The sequence below is a fragment of the Dama dama genome, chromosome 5, assembly GCF_033118175.1.
Source record: "Dama dama isolate Ldn47 chromosome 5, ASM3311817v1, whole genome shotgun sequence".
NCBI lineage: Eukaryota > Metazoa > Chordata > Mammalia > Artiodactyla > Cervidae > Dama > Dama dama.
The window spans coordinates 109967219-109985896 of record NC_083685.1 but is presented as its reverse complement, the minus strand read 5'-3'; the positions used below and the strand labels follow the sequence as shown (position 1 = coordinate 109985896).

The 18678-nt window shown below is 55.5% G+C and overlaps 1 protein-coding gene across 3 annotated transcripts; it reads left to right on the top strand.

The window, feature by feature from the left end:
- The first annotated feature begins 3380 nt into the window (after positions 1 to 3380).
- NR1D1 (nuclear receptor subfamily 1 group D member 1) lies at positions 3381 to 16878 on the top strand. 3 transcript variants are annotated; one of them, XM_061143946.1, is made up of 10 exons: positions 3381 to 3665; positions 4395 to 4476; positions 9519 to 9721; positions 12575 to 12919; positions 13200 to 13288; positions 13392 to 13536; positions 13892 to 14535; positions 14827 to 15012; positions 15508 to 15718; positions 16384 to 16878. In XM_061143946.1, the coding sequence occupies exons 3-10, from the start codon at positions 9691 to 9693 to the stop codon at positions 16581 to 16583; spliced, it is 1851 nt and encodes a 616-aa protein (XP_060999929.1). In that variant the 5' UTR covers positions 3381 to 3665; positions 4395 to 4476; positions 9519 to 9690; the 3' UTR covers positions 16584 to 16878. The 3 variants fall into 3 exon arrangements, with proteins under 3 accessions (XP_060999929.1, XP_060999928.1, XP_060999930.1); XM_061143945.1 differs by lacking the exon at positions 4395 to 4476; XM_061143947.1 differs by lacking the exons at positions 3381 to 3665; positions 4395 to 4476 and adding an exon at positions 9159 to 9419.
- Positions 16879 to 18678: the final 1800 nt, after the last annotated feature.

The following is an 18678-nucleotide window of genomic DNA, read 5'->3' as shown; positions in this document are numbered from 1 at the left end:
GGAGCTCTGCTCCTGAGAGGCCACATGTGAGGGAGGAGGGAAGGGGAGAGAGGAGAGGCTGAGCAAGGCCCCATCCCTGGCTTTCCCTCCCATGCTCCATTCTTTCTCTGCTTGCCTGTGTAAGGGAACCCTTCTTGTGTCCATCCCCCATTCTCCAGTCACCTTGCTTTCAAGGCTCAGGTTTCATTCTCAGAAGCCTTTGTGACTTGCCTCAGAGACCTGCTGCTTCCTCTGGTCACAGTTTTTGGGTCTCAGGAAGCTAGAATAGGCCATGGTTGTCTCCACCCTCCCCCATTGAAAGGCTCTTCCTGCTTTTTATCTGTTAAACTCATTTTGCCTGAGGGTACTTCCAACCCTTTGGGACCTCATTCCTTTTCTTGGCTCTCCCTACCCCTGCCACCCCACCCCCACCCGGCCCCAAGGAATGTGTGTCTTTGTGTGCCTCCTTGGCGCCGTCCCTGGGGTCCCAAAGAGTCAGACACGACTGAGCAACTGAACTGATGGTGCTCATACTCTTGGTTTTGCATGGGGAGTCAAAGGACCTATGGCTGTAACAAGTCTGGGGTCCCCAAGGCCATTAAAAATAGACAAGGGACCAGTTTCTACCTCTAGACTCAAAACAGTTTAAACCACAATCATCGATTGTTCTATAGGAGCCCCAGGAAGAAATGTAGGGAAGATGGAGAAAGGATAGTCACAGTCTTGGCCTTCTCTTTCCCTCATTCTTCCCCCCAAACCTTACCCTATCATGTCTCAGCTACTTATCCTCTTACTACTCATTTGCTCTCGTTTCCAGATTCCTTGCACACAGTAGGCACTCAATAAATGCTTTTCACACTGAGTCAAACTGAATCAAGTTACGCTGTCTGGCTAAACTTTAAGATAAAGAAGCACAAAGGGAGAAGGAAGACCTTCCCCAGATCCTGGGATAGACTCTCCTACAGGACTGTTTGCTAGAGAACAGAGACCCAGAGCCATGGTTCTCCAGCATCAGACTCGCCTCCTAGGGCTGGGTGAAACTCAGATTCCTGGGCTCCACCACCAGAGTTTCTGATTCAGTGGGCCTGGGATGGATGGGACATGAGAACCTGCATTTCTTCTAACAGGTGCCCAGGTGATGCTGACCCCACCACTAACCCTGGGACCACCAGTGGATCCTGAGCATCCCTGGCTTAGGCAAACACAGCCCCTCATCCCAGTGCTCACTCACCACGGGGATCTGGTTGGTTCTAATTTCATACGGTTTAGTAGGAAGGAACAGGTGAGAATTAGGAACACGTGACTCCTGCTCAGCCCTCCACCCCAAGGGCATACAGGGATCGCAGAGAGAGGGCAAGGGCGAGCAGAAGTGGGTCTTCCGACTGATTATCCGTTCTCTCTCTATTTAAATAGTCCATCGACTCCATCCTTATTGAAAGTCACTTCCCAAAAACATGTTTTGCAGCGGCAGCGGAGCACTAGGAATTTCCTGTGGCGAGGCAGCGCCAGCGCGGGGAGGGGAGAGGCCGTGCTGAGCGAGCGCCTTCCCTTGGCTCGGGCAGGGCCACGTGCCCCACCCCCTCGCTCGCACATGTCTGCGCCGCCACCGCCGCGGCAGCCGGGCTGTTTATGAGCGAGTTGTTGTGGTAGAAATGGAGCAGGCTGCACATGCCCGGGCCATGTGACCCCGGCAGCCCGCGTGAGCCTCGGCCCGGTCCTCCACCGACCGGAGAAGCAGGAGGAAAGATGGGGACGAAGTGAAAGGGCTCCCGTCCCCCGTCTCCTGGCTCTTTACCCTGCTTGCGTCTCTTTCTGCCTCTCGCGAGCCACCAGGGGAGAAAACACCAGGAAAGGAATATGATTTCCCCTGGGGCAGGTTCTCCTCCAAGGCAGCCCCTTGGCATTTACACAACCTAGAGCCCTAGGCCCCAAACGAACAAAAAGCCTCCCCAAGCCAAGAACACAGAATGCCAGCTTCAGCCCTCCAACTGATGTGCTAATGGACGCCCAGAGCCAAGACTTGGTTTCCCTGCAGTCTGGGCTCCCCCAGTCAAGCTGCAGGGTCCCCTATTTCTAGGCAGGAGGATGCCATCCAGAGATACGGTGAGTGCCCTGTCCAGGATTAGAACCAGGAGAGGTAGGGAATTTGTGGGGCTGGGGATTGGAAGCAAGGATTCTTTCTGCAGCAGTGATCTATCTGCAGGGTGAGCAGACAGGAAAGGGAAAATCCCTCTGCCAACTGGGGATCGGGAGGAGCTGAGGGATGGGATGGGGGTGGGGGTGAGATCTGGAGGAACACTAACCCCCTCCAGCTGGAGAACTCTTCCTTGCGATTCGAGAGACAAGTTCCTCCATCCATCCCTTCATCCCTCCGGCCTCCCTTCTGCCCAGTCCTCCCAGCCCCATAGCGTCCTGTCTCAGCACTCTAACCCAGACCCCTGCTCCCAGCCCTGGGCTCTGGCCCCCACCCGTGACCCTGTTTCTGAACTGCAGTGCCTCTTGCTGGGATGTGAGATGATGCTGGAGTCAGGCGGACAGTAGGTTAGCAGGAACAAGCAAACGAACTGAGCACGACCCACATTTCCTCACCGCATCAAAACTTCGCAGATCCTGCATTGCAGAGCTAGCGCTTTTTTTTTTTTTAATTCTCTGCTGGGCCCCTACACACGTCTGCATTTTTGCAACCAGCACAGATTTTTTTTTTTTCAGGGTGCAAACTGCGCATTCTAATGAGCCAAAGCTCCTTCCTGTGGCATTGAAAAATCTCTTTGGCAAATTGCTTCTTCCCACCCCCACCCCCGATTTAGAAAAAGGGGAGGGATCCCAAATTTGTGAAGTCGCATCCTCCCCCTCTCCTTTGCCTGCCCCCTCCCCCAAGATAATGCAGTCTTTCCAGACCAACTAACAGCTGCAAACCAGGGGAGAGAGATGGGAGGAGGGAAAACCAGCCTTGTTCCTTCTTTCCACTCAGACTGAGCTGGCTGTCCGGGGTTGCTTTTTTTCCCTGGGCTGCCCATTGCATCCCTCTTTCCCTCCCCATCCCAGCCAGTGTTTATGTAAGCCTCCCAGAAGCTACACACGGCCCCTAATTCCTGCCCAGGCTGCAGCTCCTCCAAGGTCCATCCTGCTCACGAGGACTGTCATGAGTCTCTGGCCTCCCCCAGGCAGCTCTGAGGAGATCTGCAGAGACCCAAGGAATGAGGAAAGATGCTGGACACGGAGGTTTGAGACAGAGCTCGAGGTAAACGTTGGAAATGGGGGCAGGCGCACAGGCATCCCCGCCCCCACCACTCCCCCTGCACATTCCCCTGCGTGTCCGTCCTACAGAGGCTCAAGGACAGCCAATGGGCAGGTGCAGGAACCTGGAAGATGACACCACCCCTGGGCTCCAGCAGAGCATACAAAGGTCGGACAGGATGGCCTTGGCATAGCCTGTGCTGGATGCCGCCGCCCTTCAGCCTGGCAGGGGGAACTCCATGCCAGAAGGAGGGCATTCAGGGGCTTAGTTCTCTACTGCCAAAGGCGGTCCATGTCACCTCCTTGATCCTGTGGTTTTGGTGGGATCCTGGGTTCAGAGAGGGGAATCCTCCTTTGAGTTCCCCAAATCATCTGCTGAAGAAGCATTGACCCAGGATGGTGAATGGCTTTCAGAGGACTGTTTTTAGAAGTACTCGTCTCTCAAGCAGGTAAATGGGGGAGCAAGTTGTTGTTTCCTTATGGCATTTTATACAACTTCTGTCTGTCCTTGGTGGCCTCCCATACTCCTTTAACCAATCCATTCTTTTTTTTTTATAACTGAAGCTTATATTTGAAGTGTTAGCAAGGAAAGAGAACATTGTTTCACTGGAAAAGTCAATCAACTCAGTGAATTATAAAGGTAACCAAATATGTAACAAGTCATTTCTGGCAATAGATCCATATTGATTGGTTCCTACCAAGAGCTAGGAACCATGTAGATATGGTTCCTACATGTAGATATGGTTACCACAAAAGAGTCTATGTGTACAAGGCTCCTAAGGGAGGGGGTCATCCATGCAGTCTTCATTCATGTAGCCCCTGCTGAGGGTGCCTGCCAGCAAGATGGAGGTCATGCAACAAAAAAATCCTTTTTGGGGGCGGGGTGGGGGGCGCATACCACCTGGCTGGCGGGATCTTAATTCCCTGACCAGGGACCCGGCAGTGAAAGCGCCTAGTCCTAACCACTGGACCACCAGGGGATTCCCATTTCCCCCCTAACCAATCCATTCTTGATATACCCCTTAGAAGGAAGTGGGTTTCCTTGGTGGCTCAGATGGTAAAGAATCTGCCTGCAATGCAGGAGACCCAGGTTCAATCCCTGAGTCAGGAAGATCCCCTGGAGAAGGGCATGGCAACCCACTCCAGTATTCTTTTTTTTTTTTTTTTTCCCACTCCAGTATTCTTGCCTGGAGAATCCCATGGACAGACGAGGCTGGCAGGCTACAGTCCATGGGGTCCCAAAGAGTTGGACACGACTGAGTGAGTAACAGTTTGGAAGGAAGTGCCATGGCCCTTTAAGGGGCCCAGACCTACATGTCAGTGTCCCTCTCCCCTCATCATCAGCTAAAAAAGCTCAATGCCTGCTTCAGTTATCACTTCTGTAGCAGATAACATGGAACTCTTATTTATTTGGCTGCACCATATCTTAGTTGATCTTTAGCTGTAGCACGTGGGAGTCAGTTCATCTTATTGTATGTTTGTTTGCACCTTCTTCTGGTCCCCTTCTACCTCACCAGAAGAGGGGGCTGGAGGAGGGAGGAAGGGAGTTTAAGGGAAGAAGAAAAGTGGTTGGATGGCTAAGGTGCTTGTGGGGTCAGGAGCAAGGGGCGCTTCAGGCTTCCCCTTCGTGGTGACACAGCTCACTTGTAGCACCAGAATGAGCTTGCAGCTCAGACATTCCACTCGATGTAATCCTTCTCCCCAGGAAGGGCAGTCTTCCTAGCGGAAAGAGTTTGATCCACAGGCTCAGGGTTGAATTTCCAACATCCCCATTTTCATTGTGTCTTGGTAGTTCCAAGAGACAGCTGGGGGTGTTTTAGCACCTCCAAAACCTCCATTAACTCCACTATTATTTTTTCCCACCATTATTTAATGTGACATCTCAGTTTTGCACACTTCAAATACAGCTTCAAGGCAAATCGCCTAGTCTCTGAAGCATCCTGGGCAAATGAGTAAGTGTCTCTAGGTCTCAGACTCCCCATCTCTAAACTCAGAGCATAGGGTAGTTGTGGATATTCAATGAAATAATGTGTGTAATGCACTTAGCCCAGTGCCTGGCATATAGCTGGTGTGCATGCTAAGTCACTTCAGTTGTGTCTGACTCTTTGCAACTCCATGAACTGTAGCCCACCAGGCTCCTCTGTCCATGGGATTCTCCAGGCAAGAATATTGGAGTGGGTTGCCATGCCCTCCTTCAGGGGATCTTCCCGACCCAGGGATCGAACCCATGTCTTCTGCATTGGCAGGTGGATTCTTTATTACTAGTGCCACTGGGGAAGCCTACAGTTGGTTCTCAGTACCTATTTATTATTCCCTTTCCTTGGAAAAAGGAGTACTGAGGTAAAGATAGAATCTGAGGCAAAACACATCCATGAACCCAGCTCTGGATCATACCTCACCCTCCCTTTTTCCATCTCCCTCAAAGAACAAATTAACTCAGACTTTAACCCTCCTACTTCATTCTCTTGAAATTCTCCACAAGACATCAAAGCTCTGGGTGGGTTAGGGAAAGCTGGCTGGCCTTTCAGAGAACAGGAAAAAAGACCTAGGAGGGCTGGGAATGAGTCTCTCCCAGTGCAGGGCTTGCTGCCTGGGTGTGGGGCATTCCCAGGGTTTCTGTCTTGGGCAGGTAGGTTATTTCCCAGGGGCAGTGGTTCTCTCGGCGAGAAAGGGGCGGGGGAGGAAGACACCCACTGAAGCCTGACCTGGTTTCCAGCAAGGACCCACCCTCCTCAGTCAATCAGTCATTCATTCAGTCAAGAAGCAGGCCCAAGATTTAGGCCACCCAGGATTTGCACAGGGTGTTGTCCTGTTACCCAGTGTCCTACTGATGAGGAGAAAAGGTCTTGGATCAAACACACATCCATACACAACTCCTGCCATTCACGCTTATACACTCAGACATGCAGTCTCTACGATCACATACACACACACTCAGACCAGAGCTTAGAGCTCTCACTCTTTTCCTTTCCTATACCCTATCTCTGCTGTCTTCCCCAAATCAAAGAAATCCAAGAGAATTTAAGACATGGTTGGAAACAGACACACACACACAGGGGATCCCACCCTGTCCCTAAATGGTGAGGTCAGTCTGGAATCTCAGTCTGAGGAATCTGTGCAGAAGTGTTGGCAATATGGAGCCAGATGTGCTTTGCTGTGCCAGGTCTTGGATTCTTTCTGAGCACTATTTATTAAGGGTCCAAATTCTTGGGCTGAATTTGGCTATGAGAGATACGGTGCATGAGTGCACACATGTATGTGTGTGTCTGTGTGTGTGTAGAAGAGAACTGGAATGTCCAGCTGGCAGGAGGGGGTGGGAGGCCATGTTGATATACACCTGTTGTCTTAGGTCAAGGCTGAAGTGAAAGAGAGGCCAAAGCTAGATTCTATTACAGGTCCCCAAAGGCCAGACAACCCAGCCTTTTCTCCCTCCCTTTAGTGGCTCTGAGTCCCATAGTCTCTGTCCTTCTCCCAGCAGCTGTTGACAGAGAGAGGAGCAGGGTGGATAGATAGAAGCTTCTGGAACAAAGGGAGAATCCTGCCTCTTCAATATTCTGTATCCTTCTCTCCAGTTTTAGAAGGAAGATCCCAAAGTTACTTGTCAGGGAGAAAAGGAGGGGCCCTGTAAGAAGTTCAGAGGAAGGAGGACCCAGAAGGAACCCCCCTTCTTTGCCTCCTCCCTCCCAGCCTCCGCTTTCATACCTCACACAGACTGCAAAACAACCCAGCTTCTTGCCAAGAGTTAGGCTGACTGCATTTCAGCTCATGCTGTCTCTGCCTCCTCCTCCCTCTCACTGGCTGTAAACTCAGGGAGGGAGTCTTGACCCCTGGCCCTACCCCCATGGGAATAAACCCCAGCAAGCAGAACAAGGGGTGGGCAGGGTCACCACAGCAGCAAACAGCTGTAGGTGCTAAACAGGGCAACTAAAGGGAGTGTGCCTATGGGAGTGCTGAGGCTGGTGGGGAGCTAGAGGTCATGCCAAGGTCCCTGATTTTGAATCCAGCGGTGGCAGGTCCCTGGGCTTGGGTCCTGGCTCTGATGGAAACTCAGGAAGGGCACACAGAGCATGCAGTGCCCCACGAGGCAGCTCACCCCCCAACTTTCCTTCCGGAGCCCTGAGGGAGGGGAGAGAGGGGGTGGAGGCCAAGTTCAGAACCAAGTTTTCCTGAAAAGCCTCTTTCCTTGTTTGTCCTAGCCCCTCCCAGGCCCTCCCACGCTCTGCTAAAGCTTCCCAGCTCTGGGCCAAGGGGCTCGGGCAGCCCAGGGAAGAGCCCACTGCCTTCTCTCTCCCACTGTTCTCGGGGGCAAGGGAACACAGCTAAATCCCAGGCTGTTGTAGGGAGTCCATCTGTCTTCCCCAGGGAGGCAGAGGGTCAGCGAGTGGTCAGGCCAGCTGCCCAGCTGCCTCCCCTTCAGTCACCATCACAGTCCTCTCTGCTTACTCACTTCCTCACCACCCAGCTTACTCCTTCCCCGGGGTCCACACGCCTCCTTTTCTCTACCTCTTTGATGGCTGTGTCCAGGCATCCATCAGTGCTGTCCCAGGAGTGGTCTGTGAACAAGTGGGGAAGGGCTTCCTGTGTGCAAAAAACAAACAAAACCCTCCCTAGGAGCAGTGGGACTGAGGAGGGATTAGCAGGAAGCAGCAGGTGGCGCGGGTTCACTGGGCTGCTTCAAGAAGAAGCTCTCAGCTCTCCCCACACCCAAGTCCTCAAACAGGATAGACTTGGGGAATTCCCTGGCAGTCCAGTGGTTAGGACTCTGAGCTCTCACTGCCAGGGATCCGGGTTCAATCCCTGGTCAGGGATCCCACAAGCTGCATGGTAAGGCCAAAAAAAATCCAAAACCAAAAAAACATGATAGACCTCCACTGGAGACCCATTTTCACCAGTGGGGTAGAGTTGCTCCTCTGAAGGGAGATGCTGGCTGTTTTTAACCTCTGTTCAGTGTTTCACTTTCATGTCAGCTCACTGCCTGATGGTAGGCAAATGAAACTAGCAATGGATGTCTGACCTTGGGCCAGTCATTCCTTCTAAGCCTCATTCTCATCAGTAAAGAATAGGGGGTTAAGATGATGTCTGTGTTCCCATGTGAAACCCATACTACCCTGAAGCACTGAGGGTGGAGCTGGCGGGTGTCACTCTGCCCCCAAGCCCTGCCTTACCTCTGGTCCTTTTATTTTAGGAACTCAAAACACTTTCACCACAGTTTCCTTCCCTTGTCCTTTTTATTTCCTAGACAAAGGGAAATGACTCACCCCAAAGTCACCTTGAGTGGGTGGGGTGGTGTCATATAAGCAAACAGGGAGTCCCCAGGGACATCCTCAACCCCATGGCAACTCCTTTCCCAAAGGGGAGTAGAACGCAAAAGGGGTCACATTTCCTTTCCCTCTCAGGACTTGGCTCTGCAGGAGCTTAAGCTCCTGACGGTTGGGCTATCTCCCTCCTCTATCGTCTCTCTCGTGTCATCACTAACCTCAAGGCAGGGTCAGTCTCACAATCACGTGAAGCCCTCACGTTTGCAAGATTTGCAGAAAGGGGCTGTTAGCTTTGATCTCCCAGGGAGCCGCCAAGCTTGTCAGTCCCTCCCCAGGAATTCACATGCCTCTGCCATACAAGCTTTCCAAACACGCCACACTGACTCTTCAACGCACTCCACCCCACAAGGCTCGCAGCTCCTCCCCGGTTTCCAGCAAGAGCTTGTGCAAGGCAGAAATGGGGAAATAAACGCAGTCCGCCCACTTTGCCAACGGACTACATATCCCGACAGCCTCGGCTTTACGCAGGCGCACCGAGCTCAACGTGCCTGCTGCAGGAAAAGTGTGTCACTGGGGCACGAGGCGCTCCCTGGGATCACATGGTACCTGCTCCAGTGCCGCGTGCGGCCCGGGAACCCTGGGTTGCTGGCGCCTGCGCAGAGCCCTCTGTCCCAGGGAAAAAGGCTGGGGCAAAAGGCGGCTGAGATTGGCAGAGTGAAATATTGCTGCCGAGGGAACGTAGCAGGGCACACGTCTCGCTTCTTTGCGCCTGGGTGCCCTGTTTCTCCCCATCACCTACTTACTTCCTGACTGCAGCCTCTCTCCCTGTGGGACTTTTGCACAAGGAGCTCCAGATTCGATACCCTGCAGCGCTGCGGAGTCGTCAGGCAGTGGCACCCCGTGCACTGCAGAGACTCGACCCTCCTTGCTACCTTCTAGCCAGAAGTACTGCAGGCTGATTCCCTCCGTCCCCTTCCCCCACACTCTCTCTGCTCTTCCCATGCAAAGCAGACCTCGGTGCCTCAGCGTCCTACCCTTCTGCAGGGCTGCAGTCCGGCCCCGCCAAGACCTTGCTGCAGAGTGCCTCGGATCTTGATCGTGAGCCGCGGGGGTCCACTCCCCGCCCTCGGCCGGTGCCCAGGGGGCGACAGCTGCAACTGTAACCTCCAGTTGTGTCAAGGTCCAGTTTGAATGACCGCTGTCAGCCAGTGAAGACATGACGACCCTGGACTCTAACAACAACACAGGTACTAAGATTCCTTTGCTACTATCATTCTTCCTCTGTCACTGTCTCCTCTCCTCTACGTCTTAGAACAAGAGGAACTTTGAAAGGGACTGGGGACTCCCTTGGTCAGAGGATTTGCTAGTGTGATCGACATGGGGCTGGGATTTCCACAGCGGGTTGTTCGGCCTGGGAATGCGCCCAGGGGCGCCCCACCGTCACCCTTCAGACTCCCAAAGCTCCCTTTAGCTAGAAGGACTCAGATCGCGGGGAAGGAGGGAATGGAGAGAGTGGGTACGTGTGGTGAGATGAGCAGTTTAGAGAAACTGGGAGTTTTGGAGCAGTGCCCTGAAACGCCCCCATCTATCCTCCCGCTGCAGCTGTGGCATGCCTGGACTTTTCGGAAGGAGGACCCCCTCCTTCCAATCTCCCTCTTCCCCCAGACAGAGTCCGCAGGAACTTGAGAAGCAGAGGGGCGACCCGGGTTCCAGGCAGGAGGGACTGGGGAAATGGGTCGGATCTCACTGGGGAACCCTCAGTGACAGTAGGGAGTGGCACTTGAGGAGCCCCAAGAGTGGTGCTCTGCCCCAGGGAGGACACCCAGAGCGCCCAGGCAGCCCGGAGCGCTCACATGGCTGCAGAGTCGGGCCCACGTGCTGCGTTTGTTTTCATTCAGCAGAAGCCGTGGCCGCCACCCCATTGGTGGTTGCCTCCCGGCCTCGTTACATAATGAGCTCCGCCCCCCGGTTGCCCCGGCAACGCGTGATCCCTTTTCTCCTCCCCTTGTAGTCCCGACCCAGCTGGTGTTAGGAGCTCAGCCCAAGACCCCGACCCGGGAGACTCCGAGGAGGGGCGGGACGGGGGCGGGGCTACTGCTCCTGATTGACGGAAGTGGAGAGGGCGGAGCCTCGGGTACTGGAGTTCCTCGTTGGGGAGCCACGTGCAAGAGTCACACGTGGAGCTGGGACGTGAGGCCGGCTGAGGGCCCGTCTCCCGCCCCGCCCCGCCGAGATCTGGGTGAAGCTCGGCTGACTCACCGCCCCCGCCTGCCTCCTTTTCCTGTCCGCTTGTCGGAGGGGGGGGCTCCCCCTCGCCATAACCGATGCAGAGTAAGACTGGAGTCATCCCTGACCTCTCGTGGCCTCATGTTTACACTCCTCAAAGAGACCTCACATCTAGCTTTCTCCTCACTCCTTTTCAATTTATTGTCTTTGCACCTACTTCACCGTACCCGCCTTTAGAGTCAGCTTCTCCACAATACAAATTCCTTCTGTTCCCCAGCATCTCTTTTCTTAGTCCTGCCAACACTCTTACGCCTTCCCCCACCAAACAAGAAACAGCTTGCCTCCTAAGGACTTCCCCAGTCCGTAAAAAATCTGCCTGCAATGCAGGAGACCAGGGTTCAATCCCTGGGTGGTGAAGATACCCTGGAGAAGGAAATGGCAAGTACTCCAGTATTCTTGCCTGGGAAGTCCCATGGAGAGAGGAGCCTGGCGGGCTTCAGTCCATGGGGTCGCAAGAGTCAGATGCGATTTAGGGAATAAACCACCACCACCACCAAAACAACTAGATCTCAGAAACATAGCTGAAAGGATATAAAGTCTCTTTCATCTTTCTTTTCTTTTTTCTTCCCCACTGAAAGTAAAACTGGAGCTCTGAGAAGGGAGTTGATTTCCTCTAGATCACAAATCAAGTTGTTGGTGGTAGATCCAGATCTAAAACCAGTCTCTTTTGAATGCGCCCCTCACTTCCAGGTTGGAAGTCTCTTTGGATGAAAGTCTTACTTCCTTTTGGGGATGGCTGAACTAGGTCAGGTTCATTTACCACCAAATAAATACCCCATCCCCCCACCTCAACCCTGAAACTGTAGGAGCTGGTCTGTTGTGCAACTGTCTCACAGGGAACTGGGTTCACCCTGACCAACCTTGAGCTATTTTAGGGTGGCCCTGCCCAGCTTAGTTTGTGTCAGTGGGTGAGCAAGACATGCCTCTGTAGACAGGGTGGCCTGGCCTGTGTCTGCTCACACGTGTCCTGGGATCCTCCCTTCTCCCACCCTACCGATGGCAGGCCAAGGGAGGTACTTGGCAAAGGTGTGGCAGACAGGTCGCTTTTTTATTCTGCTAATGCAATGGGAATTCAGCCATCTGGTTGACAATATAACTAGAGGGCCAAAGTCCCTGTACGGTTAGAGAGCCAAGGTCATTGTCACCAGGCGGAGAGATCTAGAAGGGGGAATTCCAAAGCTTTAGGCTGGACAGTTTGTTCTTCACTTCCACCCCCTGCAGCTCACACTGTTAAGCCCTTCCTGGATTCAGAGATAGAGTCTACTCTGACTCTTGATTTTGGAGGCCAGGGGAACAGTACCTTTGGAGATGATGTCTCTCAGTTTTGAGAGAATGTAATTGTTTTATTCTTATAAGACCTCTGTTCTCCTCACTGTTGGCTAGCTGCCCCTCCATGGTCTCATCCCTGGAATGGTCTTGGTATTAAAATCGGCAGCTGGGCTGTTTTTCTTGAAGCTTGTGCATTATGAATGGTTTTCAGCTGCTCTCCCATCCCCAGGTCAGCTGCTGACAATTAAGTCATTAGCTGCGTTTGATACTCGAAAGGAAGTCATCCAGGGCGGGGGTGGGGGGAGCAGTACATATGTGAGATAGCCACAGAGCATCACAGAGGTCATGCCTCTAGGGAGGTACCTTATACGCAAGGCAGACGCGGAATGTACCTGCCAAGAGTTGCAGGGGTTGGATGGCCATGTCTGGTTTATGCTGGGGAATTGCTTATTGTGGCTCTTCTGGGGACTCCAAGAGTAGGGGCGCCACATGGTTAACTTGTGTGTGCCCAACAGTTGACACCCCTTCCCCTTGTGTTCTGCCAGGTGGCGTCATCACCTACATTGGCTCCAGTGGCTCCTCCCCAAACCGCACCAGCCCTGAATCCCTCTACAGTGACAGCTCGAATGGCAGCTTCCAGTCCCTGACCCAAGGTTGCCCCACCTACTTCCCGCCATCACCCACTGGCTCCCTCACCCAGGACCCAGCTCGCTCTTTTGGGAGCATTCCGCCTAGCTTGGGTGATGATGGTTCTCCTTCTTCTTCTTCATCTTCCTCGTCGTCATCGTCGTCCTCTTCCTTCTATAATGGGAGCCCCCCAGGGGGTCTACAGGTGGCCCTGGAAGACAGTAACCGAGTGTCTCCCAGCAAAAGCACCAGCAACATCACCAGTGAGTCAGTTTCCAGCTGATTTGGGGGAAGGGAAGGTGTCCTGGTCTAGGCGGGGAGTTGATCTTCATGTGACAGTTATTCCAGGGTCTACTCAGGCCTCAGGGATTTCTCCTAGAGTTGCACCAGCTGCTGTTGGCCCCATCTGGTCATCCAAGTGCCCCCTAGATACTGAAGTTCCTCCTTAGCTCTTCCCCCTCACCCAGTCTCCAGCCCAGAACACCTCCAGCTCTCTGGCCACTAAGAAGCCCTCGTCTACCTGCCTCCCCTCTCTTCCCGCAGAGCTGAATGGCATGGTGCTGCTGTGTAAGGTGTGTGGGGACGTGGCCTCGGGCTTCCACTACGGCGTGCACGCCTGCGAGGGTTGCAAGGTGAGGCAGGGAGGAGGGGAGGGCGGGGGCAGGTGACCCTCTCCCACAGGACACATAGGCCTGGCCTGGACCGGGGATGCTCACTTGCTGCCCTGCTCCACAGGGCTTTTTCCGTCGGAGCATCCAGCAGAACATCCAGTACAAAAGGTGTCTGAAAAATGAGAACTGCTCCATCGTCCGCATCAATCGTAACCGCTGCCAGCAATGCCGCTTCAAGAAGTGTCTCTCCGTGGGCATGTCTCGAGACGGTGAGGCAGCACCAGGGCCCCGCCAGCTTCCCCGCGCCCTCCCCCTTTCTTCCACGCGAGGTTTCTGAATTAATCCCTCCCTTAAAAAGTCCCAAGACTGTGCGTCTCGTTTGCAGAGGCGGTAGCCACACTTCATCAGGGCTTGGGTAAACACACACTTCTTTCCCATTTGGTCCCTCTGGTCCCCTCCTACCACAAGCCCTACTTGGAAAACCCCCTCCATGGGTGTGGTCTTCCAGGTTTTAGTTTTGATATGGAACCCCAAGTCCTCAGGGGCTTGCCCTTTCAGGAGGAAGGAAGAGAAACATGTGAGTGTGCGTGAGAACTTCCTGACACTGCTCTCATCCTGTCACAGCTGTGCGTTTTGGGCGCATCCCCAAACGGGAGAAGCAGCGGATGCTGGCCGAGATGCAGAGTGCCATGAACCTGGCCAACAACCAGCTGAGCAGCCAGTGCCCGCTGGAGAACCCACCCACCCAGCACCCCACCCCGGGCCCCGTGGGCCCCTCACCGCCCCCAGCCCCTGCCCCCTCACCCCTGGTGGGCTTCTCCCAGTTCCCACAGCAGCTGACGCCCCCTCGATCCCCAAGTCCCGAGCCCACAGTGGAGGATGTGATATCCCAGGTAGCCCGAGCCCACCGCGAGATCTTCACCTACGCCCATGACAAGTTGGGCACCTCACCTGGCAACTTCAATGCCAACCATGCCTCGGGCAACCGTCCGGCCACCACCCCACATCGCTGGGAAAGTCAGGGCTGCCCGCCTGCCCCCAATGACAACAACATCATGGCCGCCCAGCGTCACAACGAGGCCCTGAACAGTTTACGCCAGGCTTCCTCCTCCTACCCTCCCCCCTGGCCCCCCGGCGCTGCCCACCACAGCTGCCACCAGCCCAACAGCAATGGGCACCGCCTGTGCCCCACCCACGTGTACCCAGCCCCAGAAGGCGAAGCCCCTGTCAACAGTCCACGGCAGGGCAACTCCAAGAACGTTCTGCTGGTGAGGGCACTGGGGGTGAGGTGGGCAGGGGGCTGGGGAGAACGGATTGAGCACGGGGTCCCTGGGTGTGCGTGGAGGCTAAGTGCAGAGAGAATGTTCAGTCCTGCAGGAGGCACTCTGCCTGGGAAACCCTGATCTCCACCTGGCACTTGATTGCTGCTTTACCTGAAAGACCCATCCTCCAAGGCCACAACGCTAACCCAGGCAGAATCTGGGGCCCAGCCCCGCTAGGGAAGCCCATCTGAGCTGGCCTGGCTCATGCTCCCTTCCTCAAATCCTTCCCTTTTCCAGGCATGTCCCATGAACATGTACCCGCATGGACGCAGCGGGCGAACTGTGCAGGAGATCTGGGAGGACTTCTCCATGAGCTTCACGCCCGCTGTGCGGGAGGTGGTCGAGTTTGCCAAGCACATCCCCGGCTTCCGTGATCTTTCTCAGCACGACCAGGTCACCCTGCTTAAGGCTGGCACCTTTGAGGTGAGTGACCGTTTGTGCTCCCTGCTCTCGACCTTGGGAAGGATCCAGCAGAATGGGGGTCTGGGGTGGGCAGGGGCCACCTAACTCTTGAGTGATTAGGAAGGGGCAGAATCCCACCCAGTCCTGCCTGTGGATGGCTGGAACTTCTGTCATCTCAAATGGGGTCTAGTCACATCCTGTTACCGTAAAATAACACTTCAGAGTACAGTGCTACCCCCCGCCCCCCTGTGCTAGGCATGAGCAGATTCACTTTGGCGAAGGGCCTTGCCCAGGGTCACAGGGAGTGACAAGGCTGAGACTCAGATTCAGGCCCGCTGGATTCCAAAGCCAGTGGGATGTTCCCCATCCTTCCACCCGCCCCGCCTCACTGACCACTCAGCAACTAGCCCAGTCTAAGCTAAGAAATCCAAGGCAGCACCGGTAACCCCTTCAGAAAGCGGCAGGGGCGATTTGGCAAGTCCTCCGCCCTACCCAGGACGCCTGTCCCCGCTTCAGGTGTTGATGGTGCGCTTTGCGTCGCTGTTCAACGTGAAGGACCAGACAGTGATGTTCCTGAGCCGCACCACCTACAGCCTGCAGGAGCTCGGCGCCATGGGCATGGGGGACCTGCTCAACGCCATGTTCGATTTCAGCGAGAAGCTCAACTCCCTGGCGCTTACCGAGGAGGAGCTGGGCCTCTTCACCGCGGTGGTGCTCGTCTCTGCAGGTAGGTCAGGCTCTTGCCTGAGCCTAACCGGGGAGGAGGCGGACGCAGTTCGATTCAACACACCTTTTATGGAGTACCTACTCTAGGCCAGGCCCTGCACCGGGCACTGGGGATACAGACATGATTCAGACACAGTCTAGCTCAGGAGACAGACTCATGCCCGACTAATTATAAAACAGTGAGATAAGTGTCACAGTAGAAGCATGAACCAAGGGCTTTGGGAGCACACACAACTATTTCTGCCTGGGGAGCTGGGGAAGGAGGTGACACTCGAGTGGGGCCTCAAAGGACAAGTAGAGATACTGCCAGGCAGAGGAGGGGGAAGGGCATCCCAGGCAGAGGGAACCACAGAGCACGGAGCAGCGGGGGAGCCAGGGCCCTGTTGGGCCTGTTCAGGGAAGGAGAGTGGCCTGGTGGGGCGGGAGGGGGGCCGGCCCTGCTGAGCCTGGGCTCCCAGTTTGCAGGCATCCCCTGCTCTCGGGTCAGGGCCTGGGGGAGGGCGTTATGTTCCCCCTCCCGCTCCTTCCCCGTCGGCCCTCTGAGGGGCTTCAGGGAGAGGCTGCGTGGCCACCGCTGCGTCCTCGCAGACCTCCGCGTCCTCCTCCTCCTCCTCAGAGTCGGAGGTGCTCAGGGAGTCTGCCTCACTGCTGTCGTCTTCCCCACAGACCGCTCGGGAATGGAGAATTCCGCTTCGGTGGAGCAGCTCCAGGAGACGCTGCTGCGGGCTCTTCGGGCTCTGGTGCTGAAGAACCGGCCCTCGGAGACTTCCCGCTTCACCAAGCTGCTGCTCAAGCTGCCGGACCTGCGGACCCTGAACAACATGCACTCCGAGAAGCTGCTGTCCTTCCGGGTGGACGCCCAGTGACCCGCCCGGCCGGCCTTCCGCCGCTGCCCCCTTGTACAGAATCGAACTCTGCACTTCTCTCTCCTTTACGAGACGAAAAGGAAAAGCAAACCAGAATCTTATTTATATTGTTATAAAATATTCCAAGATGAGCCTCTGGCCCCCCCGAGCCTTCTTGTAAATACCTGCCTCCCTCCCCCATCACTGCACCGCCCCAGCCTCCCCTATTTAAACCACTCTCCCCCCCACCCCGCTCTTTCTCTCTAGCCCCCCGATCTGTTCTATTCCTGTCTCAAATCCAATAGTTCACAGCTGAGCTGGCTTCTGTGGTGTGTGCTCGTTCTGGGGGGAGGGGGAGGGGGTGGTGGGAGTATGGCCAGGGCTGGGGGCACACCTCTCCATCTGGTCAGTTTGGGGGTGGGTACTCTGCCAGCAGATGGGAGGATACAGGGAAACAGCACGCAAGTCTAAGGGGGGGGGGTGCCCAAGGGGGTTATTTTCATCATATATTTATTACATAAATATATAGTAAAATAGACGAGCAACAATTACCATAAAAATATCTTTCTTTAAAATCCTGACCCAAAACACAACGGGGTGAAAAATCGCACATAACAGACATACTGATTGTCAGCGTGGGGCAGGAGTAGGAGCCCCCAGGTCACCCCTCCTGGCCCCAACCCCTCCCCGGGGAAGGGACCTACCGCCTTCCCTGTTTCTGGCCACAGCCCCCCTCCCCCCACCCCAGCACCAGCTTCTCATACATTCAGTAGCGCCTGCAGGGAACTGTCCCCTCCTCCCACCCAGGAGCTCCCAGGGCAGGAATTACTGTCCCCCTTCTGGACGGTGTCTCTGCCACACGCCCCGCCCTCTCCCAGCCCTGTAGACCCGCCACCAGGGGAAGGGGCAGGGGCTCCTCCACCCCCACCCTCCCCAGGTCTGAGCAGGGAGGAGGCTGGATGAGGTATGTGTGTTATGAGTGATGGGAGGGGGAATACTGAGATGGAGAGGCGGGTGGTGGGGGCGGGGTAGTGGTCATGGCTCTGGCACCCCCTCGGCCTGGCCTGGCCCCCTCCTCCCACCAATACTGCACCTGCTGCCCCCACTCTGCCTGCCCTAGTGCCCCGGGCCAATACTGGGGAAGGCAGGCGAAGCACCCACGTCAAGGCCATCCCCCTCATTAGCACCAATGGCCCCCAGGAGAGGGCCCTGTCCCCCACTTCCAAAGCAGGGACTGGGACGGCGGGCTGCCCCTCTAGAGCAGGTGCGTGGCACTCCTGAGTCCCCCAGCTCCTCCCCCACTCTATGTACTTGCTCACACATTCACACACACACACACACACACACACACACACCCCACCTCACTGAGAGTGGGGGGAGGGGTCAGGGGTTATGGGGAGGAGTGGGGGATCACAGCTCATATGACTGGGGGGGCGGGTAGGGAGGGTTTCCCAAGTGCCTGTAAGAGGCCAAGCCTCTTGGAGGCCTTTTCTCCACCATGTGCATGGCTGAGAATGGGAATGGAGACGTGGCGGTGGGGATGGAGGGACGGGGAGACAGCAGACAGGTCAGGAATTCCACTGGGCCCCCAGGGGTGGGAGGGGGGGTATGACAGGGCTTATCCATGGGACTGGAGTAATATAGGAATCAGTACCCCAGGAGAGAGATGGGGATCGAGACAGAAAGACAGCACGGGCAGCCCAAGAGCCCAAGGGGGCGGGGCAGGCACATGCACAGGTGACAGGGCTGCTCTTCCAGGCCCTCCACCCCCGTCGGAACACCTGAACAGTGGGGAAAGGACATGCCCTGATGGGCAGCATAGCATTGCCTTCCCGTGTGGGTGTGTGTGTGTGTCTGTGTGTGTGTTTCCACGCGTGTGTGTGCATGTGTATAGGGGGCTGTGGCAGGCTGAGGGTCAGGGTGGGGTGGCAGGTTCCCTACTGCTTAAGACATTTTGCCCCAATAGTGCAAAGCGCAGGAAGCCCTGGCACCCCGCCCCCCGCCCCCCGCCCCATTCCCCATGGCTTCCGGGGGCATCTATGTCCACCCATCCATCCCTGCCGACATGCAGCCCTGAGCCCAGGGCCCTCCGGTCTGCTCTGTCCCTTCCCGCCCT

Bases quoted from the DNA above. Each gene is read 5' to 3' on its own strand.
- NR1D1 (XM_061143945.1), top strand. From the start codon at position 9,691: ATGACGACCCTGGACTCTAACAACAACACAG. The intron at 9,722-12,574 runs GTACTAAGATTC...GTGTTCTGCCAG, and splicing joins GGACTCTAACAACAACACAG to GTGGCGTCATCACCTACATT. The intron at 13,289-13,391 runs GTGAGGCAGGGA...CCTGCTCCACAG, and splicing joins ACGCCTGCGAGGGTTGCAAG to GGCTTTTTCCGTCGGAGCAT.